The sequence below is a fragment of the Nerophis lumbriciformis genome, linkage group LG22 (assembly GCF_033978685.3).
Source record: "Nerophis lumbriciformis linkage group LG22, RoL_Nlum_v2.1, whole genome shotgun sequence".
Taxonomy (NCBI): Eukaryota; Metazoa; Chordata; class Actinopteri; order Syngnathiformes; family Syngnathidae; genus Nerophis; species Nerophis lumbriciformis.
In genome coordinates this window covers 29,882,982-29,899,307 of record NC_084569.2, presented here as the reverse complement: position 1 = coordinate 29,899,307, position 16,326 = coordinate 29,882,982, and the positions used below count along the sequence as shown (strand labels likewise).

The following is a 16,326-nucleotide window of genomic DNA, read 5'->3' as shown; positions in this document are numbered from 1 at the left end:
TCATAGTGTAATGACCTGGAATGACACTTTATGTGGTGTTGGAGTTGTCCGACTTTTTGTGTGGCTGTAAACGCATCACTGGCTAAGTGCCATATGTGCAAGTGTTGGCGCACGTGAGAGAGCGAGCGGCTGCTGTTGATATAACAAAGTTGCTTTTGGTCTGGTTTGTACTGCAGAAAATGACCAGTTTTGCTAGATATCATTTTTTTTACTAATGTTTTGGTGATGTGTTTATGGCCGACAGTAAAGAGTTTTGCTCAGTAAAGTGATGGATGGAATTCATGTCCTCAAAGCGTCTCGACAGACGTTACAATATTTGAACAATGATGACGAAAACGTTTTTCTCTGTCGTGTCCGTGTCGTGTCGAAAATTGTTATGCGCTTATTTTTTTATTTGATTTTGTGCACGGCATAGATTTGCCGTGCGCAGAGGACGCTTGAGCAGTGCGCAATTGCACATGCGCGCTCCTGAGAGGGAACGTTGCTGTCAATTCTCTTATATACTCTTTCATTCTAGACTTCTAGAGTGTTTGATTATCAAATCACTCTAAATGTATAGACTATAAAGTTCACAAACATAAAGAGGGATCCTAGTGGGCCAGGCCAATCTTTCCTTATCTCTAAACTAAAACTGGGGAAATGTGTAGTGTTCTGGGTTTCAGACATGATTTTGTATAAGAATTACTTGAGGAAGAAAATGCCTGGTTAGACTTTGTGTATGTAGTGTGTGCCTTTCTTGGTTTACATCTATGCTGTTATTATGCTGTTTGTTACTTATGTATGTTATGTTGCAGCTATTTAAAATAGTTTTGTCAATTTGTTCTGGCCAGAAACAAATTGGCCTTTGTAACATATCTTTGTCTTTGTGTGTTGTATGTAGACCACATGGCTTAGCAGAGTTGAGTGATGCAAATGCATGTCAAGTTGATCAACAGATTGTATTATTCTCCAGTGCAATAACAGTACTGAAATGAAGGCTAAAAGGGCATTAATTGGAGCTTTAAAAAAAAAAGAAAAAAGAAGTAACTAAATAGTTACTTTTCACAGTAACGCATTACTTTTTGGTGTAAGTAACTGAGTTAGTAACTGAGTTACTTTTGAAATGAAGTAACTAGTAACTGTAACTAGTTACTGCTTTTCAGTAACTAACCCAACACTGAAAATCAGGCACTTTGAAGCTTTTTTTTAGGGATATTGCGTGATGGGTAAAATTTTGAAAAAAACTTCGAAAAATATAATAAGCCTATGGGAACTGATTTTTAATGGTTTTAACCCTTCTGAAATTGTGATAATGTTCCCCTTTAATAATATTGACAAAATAATAGAATGATAAATGACACAATATGTTACTGCATACGTCAGCAGACTAATTAGGAGCCTTTGTTTGTTTACTTACTACTAAAAGACAAGTTGTCTAGTATGTTCACTATTTTATTTTAGGACTAATTTCTTCTTCGATTGCAATAAGAAACATATGTTTAATGTACCGTAACATTTTATGTTAAAATAAAGCCAATTTTTGTGGTCCCTTTTATTTCGAAAAGTATCGGAGAGTATCAAAATACACACACAAAAATTGATTGTAACTCAACTGTGTTACGGACACAGTTTGTTTGTCTTGGAAATGTTGAACCAATTAAATATAGGAATCACATGGTTGCATCTGCACAATTATTACGGATGTATTGTATGTCCCTAATATGCACCGTCACTACTAAATAAACACAAAAGGAAAGCTGCCAGAAAATGTGACCTGACTCAGTTTCATCGTAATATCTTTGTGCGATCCAGACGCAAGATGAGGGTGTGGTGTAAGACTGGGTCTAAAAGCATGAGGAAGTCATGTTTCTTTTTTTGCACAATTTAGAGGCTTAGTTTGAAAAAATGTTGCCTTTCAAGCTCCTGGTGTGGAAAAAAATGCATAATCCTAAAGTGTCCTGTTGATTGCTATTCTGAATGTTGCTGGGCCGGGTTTGTTTTTGGAATTGTATCATTATTGTATTATTTTTTTGGACTGATTTAGAAAAAATGTAAAAAAAAAAGGCTTATCCAAACATTTGTATGCTTAAGAGATTAAAAAACAAATAGCCGGGACTTAAATTTTGCATTCCAAACCAGTTTGTGTGTTGTATTTGCATTTTCCCAAAAGACAAGAAAGACCTCACCCAGATCTGCAGTTTGATCCGTTTGTCGTTGCGGAAGACGGTCTTGACTTTGAAGTCGATGCCCACGGTGCTGATGAAGGCTGAGGTGAAGGAGTCGTCGGCGTAGCGGAACAAGAAGGAGGTCTTGCCCACACTGCTGTTGCCGATGATCAGCAGCTTGAACATGTAGTCAAAGTTCTGGTCCGCCGCATCCTTCGGGGGCGGTGGTTGTTGGAGCCGCAACTCGTTGGACGCCATCTAGACAGGGAAGAAACATGCTCTTACGTACTTTCCAATGCATTCATGAAACAAAATTGGGGACAAGGGTTGTATGGTATACCGCGACACTAATGAATCATATTCGGTACTACACCGCCTCTAAAAAGTCATGACGCGTCGTCGTCACGTCATGACAATGCTGGTTTTACGAGCAGAGGAGCATGTTCGGCAACGCACAATTAGAGAGTACTTACAAGCAGACACAGTGTGTAGACAGAAAAGGGAGAATGGACGCATTTTGGCTTAAAACTAAAGATAAAGGTGAAGTTATAACATTGAAACACCCTCAGGAAGAGGTGCTTTAAAACTTGGCTAGCTAAGTAAACGCTAATGTCCAGCCGTCGTCGGCAGTGTTTTAGCTACTTCGAAATCCTTGTCTCCATGGTGACAAATAAAGTATGTTTCTTACATGTGTCATTATCAGTGGAGGACGAGGAATAGCTAAACATGCTTCACTACACACCGTAGGAGGATACAATAGCTCACTGGCGTCACAATGTAAACAAACGCCATTGGTGGATCTACACCTGACATCCACTGTAATGATACCAAATACAGGAGCATATCTACCGTAGTCGATACTACTCTGATTTTTAGCATCACAAAATATATATGATAGGCTCCAGCACCCCCCGCAACCCCGAAAGGGACAAGCGGTAGAAAATGGATGGATGGATGGATATATATATATATATATATATTTTTTTTTTTTTTTTAAACTTATACTATGTTTATGTTCATAACTTTTATGGACAGAATTTCTAGGTGCAGTCAAGGCGTTGAGGGGATCCGGTTTGGTGGCTGCAGGATTAGGTCTCTGCTTTTTGCAGATTATGTGGTCCTGATGGCTTCGTCTGGCCAGGATCTTCAGCTCTCACTGGATCGGTTCGCAGCCGAGTGTGAAGCGACTGGGATGAGAATCAGCACCTCCAAGTCCGAGTCCATGGTTCTCGCCCGGAAAAGGGTGGAGTGCCATCTCCGGGTTGCGGAGGAGACCCTGCCCCAAGTGGAGGAGTTCAAGCACCTCGGAGTCTTGTTCACGAGTGAGGGAAGAGTGGATCGTGAGATCGACAGGCGGATCGGTGTGGCGTCTTCAGTAATGCGGACGCTGTATCGATCCGTTGTGGCGAAGAAGGAGCTGAGCCGGAAGGCAAAGCTCTCGATTTACCTGTCGATCTACGTTCCCATCCTCACCTATGGTCATGAGCTTTGGGTTATGACCGAAAGGACAAGATCACGGGTACAAGCGGCCGAAATGAGTTTCCTCCGCCGGGTGGCGGGTCTCTCCCTTAGAGATAGGGTGAGAAGCTCTGTCATCCGAGGGGAGCTCAAAGTAAAGCCGCTGCTCCTCCACATCGAGAGGAGCCAGATGAGGTGGTTCGGGCATCTGGTCAGGATGCCACCCGATCGCCTCCCTAGGGAGGTGTTTAGGGCACATCCGACCGGTAGGAGGCCACGGGGAAGACCCAGGACACGTTGGGAAGACTATGTCTCCCGGCTGGCCTGGGAACGCCTCGGGATCCCCCGGGAAGAGCTGGACGAAGTGGCTGGGGAGAGGGAAGTCTGGGCTTCCCTGCTTAGGCTGCTGCCCCCGCGACCCGACCTCGGATAAGCGGAAGAAGATGGATGGATGGATGGATGGATGTTTAGAAACTCAGAAAATACGTTCCTGGATACATGAGGACTTAAATTATGACCATTGTATGATCCTGTAACTCCTTGGTATCGGATCGATACCCAAATTTGTGGTATCATCCAAAACTAATGTAAAAGTATCAAACAACAGAAGAATAAGTGATTATTACATTTTAACAGAAGTGTAGATAGAACATGTTGAAACAGAAAATAAGCAGATATTAACAGTAAATGAACAAGTAGATTAATAATCCATTTTCTACCACTTGTCCTTAATAATGTTGACAAAATAATAGAATGATAAATGACACAATATGTTACTGCATACGTCAGCAGACTAACTAGAAGCCTTTGTTTGTTTACTTACTACTAAAAGACAAGTTGTCTTGTATGTTTACTATTTTATTTAAAGACAAAACTGCAATCAGAAACATATGTTTAATGTACCCTAATATTTTGTGTTAAAATAAAGCCAATAATGCAATTTTTGTGCTCCCCTTTAATTAGAAAAGTATTGAAATACATTTTGGTACCGATACCAACATATTGGTATCGGAACAACCCTATTGGGGACATAAAAAGGTAGGGTCCACTGAAGAGAAACCACGGCAAGTTTGTAAAAAAAAGTGGCCGCTAAAAAAGTTGAAGGCGGTGGAAAGGAGCAGAACTAGATTGTTCTACGTACTGTATTGGCTCCATATTAACTGGGGAAGTCCATATTACAGTATTCATTATTGGAAAGGCACAAGCTCAGTTGTCAGTCATGTGAGCTTTGCTGGAATGTTGGTCAGGTGACATCAAGCAGTCTTGCAAGAAAGCCCTGAGCGGCAGTCGTGGTCCATGGAAACCCGAAAATATTTTCCCCATCAATCATTCAACATCATTTCTGCTTTGAGGACAGTAACGATACTGTATTGTTCGGACCGTAAGCGCTACTAAAATCCTTTCATTTTCTCAAAAATCGACAGTGCGTCTTATATCCTAATATCTGTCTTATATATTATATTTTAATGTTCCTGAGGGAACTCTCCTTAAGGAATCAATAAAGTACTATCTATCTATCCCGGTGCGCCTAATGTACGTATTAATTCTGGTTGTGTTTACCGACCTCGAAGCAATTTTGTTTTAATATACAAGTTAGATATAAGTTTGAACTAGGGTTGTCCAGATACCAATAATATGGTACCAAAATGTATATCGATACTTTTCAATACATTTCCAAATAAAGGGAACTACGAAAAAGTGTCAATTTTGGCTTAATTTTAACAGAAAATCTGACAATACAATAAACATATGTATTGAGTGCAATATCCTATTGCACTCAAAGAACAATTTCAGAATCTTAAAATATAAATAAATTAAAGGGCATTAAAACACTGACATTTATTGACATTACATTAAATGCTTCAAGATTGAGGTTTGCCACTCCTAGTCTGTGCTTTAAGAAAAATACAATTATTAGTAAGTACTAAAAACAAAACTATGGATAAATGTACACAGATAAGCCATGTAGCAGGTAAAACACACTTTTGTTAAAGATTAAACACAAATTGTAGCAATTTGTTACCAAGTTCAGTCAATTCACTTGCACTAGTTGACGTTAGATGGGCGGTCTTAACTCTGCTAATATTTGGCATCAAGCCAAGCAGATGTGTGCGCGTCTACATATCTACATGTTATGTATCTACGTGTTATGTATCTAAATGTGCACAACAGGGGAGCTGTTAACTAATGAGAGTAGCGTACAGTATGTGTGTTTGCGAGAATGTCAACGTGTTGGCTGAGTGACGTCAGTGAGTGAGTGGGCGAGTAAAGAAAGAGAGGAGCGCGCGCACTGCGCAGTAAAGTGATGAATGGGTCTGGTTGTGTCCCGCAAAACTAATAATAAAGCAAACAAATTGTCACAAATCGCCGGCCTCGAATTCTGACCAGAAAGAGAATCTTAGCAGACCCATTGCAGGCTAAAGTGAACTGAAAGGAACGCCCGTGTTTGTCATTCTTCTACATGTACAGACGCTTGTGGAAATCACACATAAACACCTTAAGAAAAAGCGATTGCAGCTATTTGGGATACAACACTTCTCAGACGGCAAGAGAACTTTCGAATGTCGAGGTCAGCTGTGATTATACTTCCCGAAAAACTTTGTCCATTTGTCGAAGGAGAGACAACGAGAATGCGGGCTCCTGTCGATGTGATAAAAAAGGTAGCGTGTGCTTTGTATTACCTGGCCGTCGAGGGAAGACTACGGAAAACGGTGAATGCTTTTGGACTGGCAAAGCAGACTGTATGTCGCGGACTCAACGTCTAGGTCCAGAGTATATGAAGTCACCAAAAAGGAATGGACAATGAAGATGAAGGCAAAAGAGTGAGGAGTGTCTTGACCAGATATCCAGATCCCTAGATTGATTGTTGTCAAATGTTCTTTGTCACATTGTGTACTTTCGTGTCCAAGAAAAATGTTAATAATTTATGATGGCTCAGGTGTGCTTCACTACAATAGGGCCCCAAAGCACACTGCATTCCAGTTAATTGAAATACCACAACACTGGATTTTGTTCAGATAAATTACATTTAAGAACTTGCACACAAAGCAACACTGGAGGTGACTATGACGTGGGCATTTTCCGCGCATGCGTATTAGGTCACGTTGCGCTGGCGGACGGAGGGGGTCTTAAACGACGACCATTGTGTGTGTGGACAAGGATAAGCTTAGTTGGGATTTACCCTGGATAACTTTAGCCCGGCTTAGTGTAAACGGGGGCTAAGTATCTCTGAATAATTTCAATGTTACTTCAAAGAAAACTGGTTTTCTTTAATAAAATTCTACCCAAACATTTAATAAAGTCAAATACAAATAAGGCAACAAGTGAAGTATCCAACACTTCTCTTTTCTAAAGTAAAAGTGTACAGCAGATATGATCATCTACATCAACAATATGATTTGCCTGAGTGGCTGGCTGGACAGACAAATCCTATCGTTAAAATTTTTTTTTATTTTTTTTTAAATCATTATAAATTGTTATAAGAATCGAAATTCATTAAAAAAAAAAAAAATTTTGATACCCTTATAACATATACATTTATTACAGACTCCCTCGTCACAAAATCGTAAAACTGTGACTTTATTTTGTCAGATCGTCATCCCTAAGTAATGAATTGTTCCCGACTAAATGATGTCTAACTTGCATAATTGGCCATGATGCTTGTGAGCAAAAAAGGTAAACAAAAAAAAAAGCAAAATTAAAATGTTTAGAAATATATATATATATATATATATATATATATATATATATATATATAAAAACAATTTTCTGTTGCTTCTTTTCTAGTTGGCAACACTGAGCCCTCCTGCCACGTCTTCTTATTCTCTGGCAGACCAGGTGCGTATGAGGTGTGTTCAAAGGCAGAGTTACTGCACGGAGTAGGTTACATTGACACACAGTTACATTATCATGTATTTATAAGTGGGAGAGTAACAGGTAGCGCCAAATTTAATTGTGGAATTTATTTGTGGCGAGCCGTCAAATATTAATGAAGGTGAGGATGTAAGAATGTAATGTCATTTGAGGACGTGATATGTTTTATGATATAATTTTAAAATCTAATTCAAATCTTCTGGTTTTTGCAATGGTAAGAGTTCCGCGGTTGTGTGTTTGATACCTTTTAAAGACACGATTGTAAAAGGAACCACCATCAATGACGTTTCAAGCTGAAACAGATGTTAGTGAGCGAGTCTTGCGCTGAAATTACAAAAGGTCGTCTGTCCATCAGTGGGGCTTGTATCAGCAGAGCTTATCATGGTCACTACACCCCACACAAACTGCCCACCAATCGGTGCGGCTCCGGCCTTTTGATGAGAATCGTCTCCGTGGAGACCCAGCTGCCAGCAAGGCCCCATTAGCGGTCAAAGCGGTGAGTTAGTTCCGCTTTTAACTGGCCATAAGAAAGCCTCCGGGGCGAGCGAGATGTCTATTTCACAGGACTGGAGGAAGTAGATCTGTCAAAACCACCACATGTATTACGATAGCTCTGTCAGACACCTCGTGTGGAAGCTGGAAGACAGGAAGGACATGTTTCGAGAGATTATGCAAAAAAAACATTTCCATTAAAATTGGGGAAGAAAAATGTCTTTAAAGTCTGGTGCGGATTTCAAGAATTGTTTCCACCTTTGTGGCATTGATGTACATCCAGATGTTCTACAAAACCCAAAACAAGGGAAGTTGGCACGTTGTGTAAATGGTAAATAAAAACAGAATACAATAATTTGCAAATCCTTTTCAACTTATATTCAATTGAATAGACTGCAAAGACAAGATATTTTATGTTCGTACTGAGTAACTTTTTTTTGTCAATCATCATCATTAACTTAGAATTTAATGGCAGCAACACATTGCATAAAAATTGGCACAGGGGCATTTTTACCACTGTGTTACATGGCCTTTCCTTTTAACAACACTCAGTAAACGTTTGGGAACTGAGGAGACACATTTTTTAAGCTTTTCAGGTGGAATTATTTCCCATCCTTGCTTGATGTACAGCTTAAGTTGTTCAACAGTCCGGGGTCTCCGTTGTGGTATTTTAGGCTTCATAATGCGCCACACATTTTCAATGGGAGACAGGTCTGGACTACAGGCAGGCCAGTCTAGTACCCGCACTCTTTTACTACGAAGCCACGCTGTTGTAACACTTGCAGAATGTGGCTTAAATTAATGATAAATGGGTTGTACTTGTATAGCGCTTTTCTACCTTCAAGGTACTCAAAGCGCTTTGACACTACTTCCACATTTACCCATTCACACACACATTCACACACTGATGGAGGGAGCTGCCATGCAAGGCGCTAACCAGCACCCATCAGGAGCAAGGGTGAAGTGTCTTGCTCAGGACACAACGGACATGACGAGGTTGGTACTAGGTGGGGATTGAACCAGGGACCCTCGGGTCGCGCACGGCCATTCTTCCACTGCGCCACGCCGTCCCTTGGCATTGTCTTGCTGAAATAAGCAGGGGCGTCCATGGTAACGTTGCTTGGATGGCAACATATGTTGCTCCAAAACCTGTATGTACCCTTCAGCATTAAAGGCGCCTTCACAGATGTGTAAGTTACCCATGCCTTGGGCACTAATACACCCCCATACCATCACAGATGCTGGCTTTTCAACTTTTCGCCTATAACAGTCCAGATGGTTCTTTTCCTCTTTGGTCTAGAGGACACGACGTCCACAGTTTCCAAAAACAATTTGAAATGTGGACTCGTCAGACCACAGAACATTTTTCCACTTTGCCAAGTGAAGCCGGCGGTGTTTCTGGGTGTTGTTGATAAATGGCTTTCGCTTCGCATAGTAGAGTTTTAACTACTAGGAGAGGAGATGTTGGAGAAGGTGAAGAGGTTGGAAGCAGAACATTGCGAACAGAGATACAAGGAGTCATGGAAGGTCATAAACGAGATGAGTGGGCGCAAGAAGGCGAGAGAGGGACAGCTGGCAGGCTGCAGCCCAGAAGAGAGAGTGACCTCCTGGTTCACTCACTTCCAGGATCTCCTGGGCACCCACCCAACAGTGGACAGAGCTGAGGAAGAGATACCTGCAGTCCTCGCAAATCTTGACGTAGACGATGGCCCCTTTACAGCTACGGAGTTTGCCACAGTGAAGTCCACCTTGAAGCAAAGGAAAAGTGCTGGTCCGGACAGGATACCCCCAGAAGTCCCCAAAAACTGTGATCTCGATAACATCATACTGGAGATCTGCAACCAGGCTCTGATAGAGAACATCAACCCCGACATACGGTTCCCAAATCTGGAGATCCGTCTAAGCCAGACAACTATCGTGGCATTAGCCTGACCTGTGTCATAGCGAAGCTCTACAACCGCATGATATTAAACTGGATTAGGGATGCCATTGACCCACACCTGAGGGACAACCAAAATGGCTTCAGAAAAGGAAGGACCACCGTAGGCCAGATCCTGGCCTTAAGGAGAATCATTGAGGAGGTGAAGAAGAACAACTTGACAGCAGTACTGTGTTTCATTGACTTCAAAAAGGCATTTGATTCAATAGACAGAGGCATAATGCTGAGATTCTTCAAGGCTTACGGGGTCCCCCCAAATCTACTCCGGGCCAGAGGGGCCATGTACAAGGGCACACAAGCCAAAGTGGTAACCCAAGATGGCATCAGTGAGGAATTCTAAATCCTGGCAGGGGTGCAGCAGGGAGATGCTCTCGCCCCCTTCCTCTTTATCATAGCTCAGGAAAGCCATCAACGGGCAGGAGCAGGAGCTTGGCTTCACAATTACACCAAGAAGGTCTAGAACAGACCTGGGCATTCTGCGGCCCGCGGGCCACATCCGGCCCTTTGTGCGTCCCTGTCCGGCCCTCGTGAGGCCAATCATAAATTACAAAATACATTTTAAAAAGTATCTATGTCGAGTGTGCAATACAACGGTGCTGCTTTTGTTTTGAAAAGCGTTATTTGCATTACTTCCGTGTGGACGTATGCGCGTGAGTGAATGTGAACAGCGGCAATCACAAATTACAAAATAAAGTTTAAAAAACATCTATGTCATGTGTGCAATACAACTGTGCTGCTTTTATTTTGAAAAGTGTTATTTATGGACGTATGTTCGGGTGTGAATGAAGGTGCACAGCGACAAGTGATGCACAGTTTAGACCCGAGACGCTAAAAAGAGAAAAGTTGATGACGAATGGCGTGTTTTCAACAAGACATGGACTGCCAAGCAACGTTCCCTCGAAGGTGCGCGCCTGCGCAATTGCGCACTGCTCAAGCGTCCTCTGCGCACCAAATCAAATCCCATCTGAATTCTAAACAAAATAAACACATAATTTATTCTGTATAATTTTGCAATGCAACTCTGAGTGACAGTGACAACAAGCGGCCCTAACGGTGTTCGTCAACATCGTTCAATTGAACACCGTTCAATTATTGTAACGTCTATCGAGTTGCTTCCAGGACAGGAATTATATCGATCACTTTATTGAGCAAAACTGTTTATTTTCGGCCATAACCACACCAAAAACATGAGTAAAAAACTTCTCTCTCGAAAAACTAGTCATTTTCTGCCGTACAAACCAGGCCAAAACCAACTTGTCATCTGTCACCAACACGCATACCACTAAACCACTGGTGCGTTTATTGCCACACAAAAAGTCAGACAACTCAAACACCACACAAAGTTACACTATGACTCCTCAGTCATACGTGTGCTTATTCTACTGTCATTTGACATATTGTACAATACTAATCCATAGCTTATGAAAAACAAGATTTCTTTTATTTTCATTGCAAGTGGGCCAAATTACTAATATTAGAAAATAATCTCCTGTCATTTGAGTGTTATTATAAAAGATTGGTTTGAGACAGGTGTGCTGCTGGTATTGCCACGTGTGATGTTGCTCACATGTGCTCCACTGAATGCTCAGGGAGTTTTTGTGTTTGCTCACACACGAACAATTAGAGGGAACATTGCTGCCAAGTATTTCTTTACAGAACATAAAGGTAAAGCCGTGTGCTTAATTTGTGGTACACAGCTTGCTGTGTTTAAAGAATATAATTTGAATCGCCACTACATGACGAAGCACGAGGAAAAATACCGGAATCTGTCTGATGAAGAGCGCGCGAGGGAGGCTGATGCGTTGATGGTAAAACTGCAAACCCAACAAGGACTTTTTGCCATATTTCACACCCCCAGAATGCAGCCGTCAGGACAAGTTTCATAATTTCTCCCAAAATCGCCAGAAAAAGTAAAGCTTTTTCTGACGGAGTTTATTAAAGAGTGCTTATTGGACTCTGTTGCACTGATATGCCCGGAAACTTGGAGCTTGAGCTAAAGAACAGAACGGCCGACTTTGACTGTTTTTCGCTGGCTTTGGATGAGAGCTGTGATGTACGTGACACCGTCCAGCTGCTCATCTTCTTACGTGGGATAACTGCTGACTTTCAAATCACGGAGGAGCTGGCAGCCATGCAGTCAATTAAAAGGGACAACCACAGGTAATGACTTGTTCACGTAGGTAAATGCGTGTTTGGACATGTTAGGACTGAAATGGGACAAGCTGGCAGGTGTGACAACAGATGGTTGTCCAAATCTGACGGGGAAAAATGTTGGACTTTTAAAGAGGATGCAGGATAAACTTTAAATTAACCCTGTGCAGAAATTGACATTTTTGCATTGTATTATACATCAGGAAGTGTAGTATAAGATAGTGTTAAAAATAAAACCATCAAAAGCAATCTGCTTTTGTATAAAGTTAAGTTAGGTTAAATGAAAGTATTATTATTATTAATTATTATTATTATTATTATTATTATTATTTATCTTACGGTATATCAAAAATAATATTGAGCAAAATTTTATTGAAATATTGTCGATGTGGCCCTCCAGCAGTGCTCGGGTTGCTCATGCGGCCCCCGGTAAAAATTAATTGTCCACCCCTGGTCTAGAAGAACCCCTGCTGTAGCCCTGGCAGACCTATAATACGCAGATGACATCTGCCTGTTGGCTGATCGCGTGGAGCAGGCACAGGAACTCCTGAACAGAGTGGAGGTGGAATGTGCCAGGGTTGGCCTCAGACTGAACGCCTATAACCTACACATGGACCACCCGCCAATAATAACATCAGATGGCAACGCTCTGCGAGAGGTCAATGACTTCAAGTACTTGGGTTCTTGGATGAACTCCACAGAACAAGACCTTAAGGTCAGGAAGGCACTAGCGTGGAGGCTCCTGAACGGTATGTCAAGAGTGTGGTGCTCGAATCTCCCCCAACATATAAAGCTCAGTCTATTCCACGCCATTGCGGAGTCTGTCCTCCTGTATGGCTGCGAAAGCTGGTTTGTGAATAACGGAGCATTTCATGGAACCTGTTTTTATACCCAATCATGGCACCCACCTGTTCCCAATTAGCCTGTTCACCTGTGGGATGTTCCAAATAAGTGTTTGATGTGCATTCCTCAACTTTCATGTTCAACATGTTGCAGGCATCAAATTCCAAATGAGCAAATTTGAGCAAAAAAAAAAAGTTTACCAGTTTGAACGTTAAATATCTTGTCTTTGCAGTCTATTCAATTGAATATAGGTTGATTTGCAGATCATTGTATTCTGTCTTTATTTACGATTTAAACAACGTTCCAACTTCACTGGTTTTGGGTTTTGTACTTGGTGCTGTCAAATAAAGAAGGTTTAGCCTTGGTGGAGGTTTTCTATTTGATGGGAATTTGTTTTCTTCTTCTATTTAATGAAGTAATACACATTTAGGGATGGGCGATATGGCCTAAAATCTATATTTTGATATATATTGCAGCCTGTTTCGGTAACGATGTATATATTATTTGTTATGTACATGATAATAGAACCATTCAAAAATAGGTTTCAAAGTGTCCTAATTTAGCTGCTGACGTATGCTGTAACATATTACGTAATTTCTCATAACTTTTATTAATCTACTTGTTTATTTATCTACACTTTAATTGAAATGTAATAAACACTTAATCCTCTGTTGTTTGGATACTTTACATTAGTTGACAAATGTGGATATCAATACAATACTAAGCAGTTACACAGGCACTATCGGCCATTTTCAGGGTAATTAAATTATAACATTTTTGATCACAATTATAATCAGACAAAAACACAGAATGGCCATGTAATAATATCAAATAATATTTAAATTATTTTCTTACCTTTTATCATATACAATATTAATAATAAAGTAAGTAGTGCAAAATAACTAAAAACAAAAAAACTACTATCGGCTCTTTTTTTCCTGAGTTTGTTAACAATTACGAAAACAACAAAAAATCAGTTTATTAATTTAGCATCGATCATATACCCAATAGTAACTGGCATCATTACTATTGATATTTATAATTGATCTGCCCACCCTTAGCTTAGTAGTTAGCTATGTTTTTTTATCCTCCAACAGTGTGTAATGTAGCATGTTTAGTTCTCCCTTGTCCTCTAGTCTTCCAGTGATAATGGTACTTGTAAGAATTGTAATCTATTTGCCGCCATGGAGGCGAGTATTAGTGATGTAGAAGCTGCACTGTGGAGAGGCGTTAGCCCTGTAGCTCGCTATGATGACGCCACATTGAGGACGCCTTTGTTCGCTTGTCGCAGTCAAATTTGCAGGACATAGCGAGAATGTGTCACCAACATATTCGTATTAAAAGCTAATTTATATAATTTGTGTCGGATATATTGATTCCACTTCATTAGGAATACAGAGTCATGACACATTTACAACATAGAAATATAATATTGCTCAATTGTAACACTTTATCTTTTAATTACTTTAATAGTTAAGATGTGAAAACATGCATTGTTTATGACCATTTTTTATCACCACAAGAAGTTGTGGTGGTCTCAAAACTTGCTAATACAGCGATATAAATATATCCAAATAAATATAGTAATTTAAATACAGCCATGTACATACAGCCACGTACATATAGTCATATAAATATAGCGATATAAATATAGCGATATAAATATAGCGATATGAATATAGCCATATAAATATAGTCATTTAAATACAGGCATATAAATATAGCCATATAAATATACCGATATAAAAATACCAATACATCCATATAAATATAGCCCTATAAAATAGTCATTTAAATACAGCCATATAAATATAGCGATATAAATATACCGATATAAAAATACCAATATAATATATCCATATAATTACAGCCCTATAAAATAGTCATTTAAATACAGTCATATAAATATATCCACAGTCATTTAAAAACAGCCATATAAATATAGTCATATAAATACAGCCACATAAATATAGCCATATAAATATAGCTACATAAATATAGCCATATAAATACAGCCATATAAATATAGCCATATAAATATAGCGACATAAATAACAACTTAGCCTTCATTCTGCTAGAGGAAGACACCACAATGAATACACCTTGTGTTGTGTATGCACTCTCACACACGTATCATTATTTATGATGTCATGGCTTGCAGAGAGAGAGTGGAGGAAGTTAAGTTTCGGTTTCAATTCATGCCAAGGCGGGACAAAAAGTCTGGGAAGATGGGAAGCAATTAGAGAGATTTCTTTGATCTCGTGAGCTCCAGACTCTTTCTCAAAACCTGGTAATTCTGTTGTTTACTTGGTACTTACTCCTATAATTGTTCAACTTCAGTTCTACTCACCTCTCGTCATTGGAGACAACCTTAGAACTAAATTTGGGAGAACTTTGACCACCTGAAAGGGACAATCCTAAGGGTGTAACGCTACGTGTATTTGTATTGAACCGTTTCGGTTCGGTTCGGAGGTGTACCGAACGAATTTCCACACGGACATATTAAGTAGCGTACCGCACGTTGTGTAAACAATGCACACCGAGGCGCAACACACGGCATGCTAGCAGCGACCGGGCTACGACAACAAAGCGAAAGCGGTTTGCCGACATTGTTCAGCAGTTAGAAGGTATGCTTCTGGCAACACGTCAAACATGCTAACCCATTTGAAGCGTCACCACCCCCAAGTGAACATCGCTTCAACGAAGAAAAAGACGAGCGTCGTGCAAACACTGCATTCAAGCAGCCTCTCCTCGGTGAGTCAGGCAGGGCTAAAGCAATAACAAATGTTTTTATAGCAGCAGATTTAAGACCATATTGCATTAAAAACTAGATTTTGACCCACTTCTTCTTTCTGCAGACAATGTGGATAAACTTTTTCTGGCAAAAAACATGAAGATTGAGTGAAAGTCACCAGGGTTAAAGGCTGGGGGGGAAAAGAAAAGTTATTCTGAGGCTGAGTTGCACTTTTTATATGTAGAAGAAAAGTTTTGTCATTTTATTTAAACTGAGCAACAACTTGAGGCAGTTTAATGTCATGCGTTCGTTACGTCTCGTCTCGATTACTGTAACGTATTATTTTCGGGTCTCCCTATGTCTAGCATTAAAAGATTACAGTTGGTACAAAATGCGGCTGCTACACTTTTGACAAGAACAAGAAAGTTTGATCATATCACGCCTATACTGGCTCACCTGCACTGGCTTCCTGTGCACTTAAGATGTGACTTTAAGGTTTTACTACTTACGTATAAAATACTACACGGTCTCGCTCCATCCTATCTTGCCGATTGTATTGTACCATATGTCCCGGCAAGAAACCTGCGTTCAAAGAACTCCGGCTTATTAGTGATTCCCAGAGCCCAAAAAAAGTCTGCGAGCTATAGAGCGTTTTCTATTCGGGCTCCAGTACTCTGGAACGCCCTCCCGGT

The 16,326-nt window shown here is 40.4% G+C and overlaps 1 protein-coding gene across 1 annotated transcript in view; it reads right to left on the bottom strand.

Annotated features, from left to right (window-relative positions):
• Positions 1-16,326, bottom strand: part of rab3db (RAB3D, member RAS oncogene family, b) — a 67,288-nt gene that overhangs the window by 35,516 nt on the left and 15,446 nt on the right. The window contains exon 2 of the mRNA XM_061973649.1: positions 2,166-2,402. Within this exon, the coding sequence (XP_061829633.1) occupies positions 2,166-2,402 (237 nt within the window). The remainder of the gene's footprint in view (positions 1-2,165; positions 2,403-16,326) is intronic.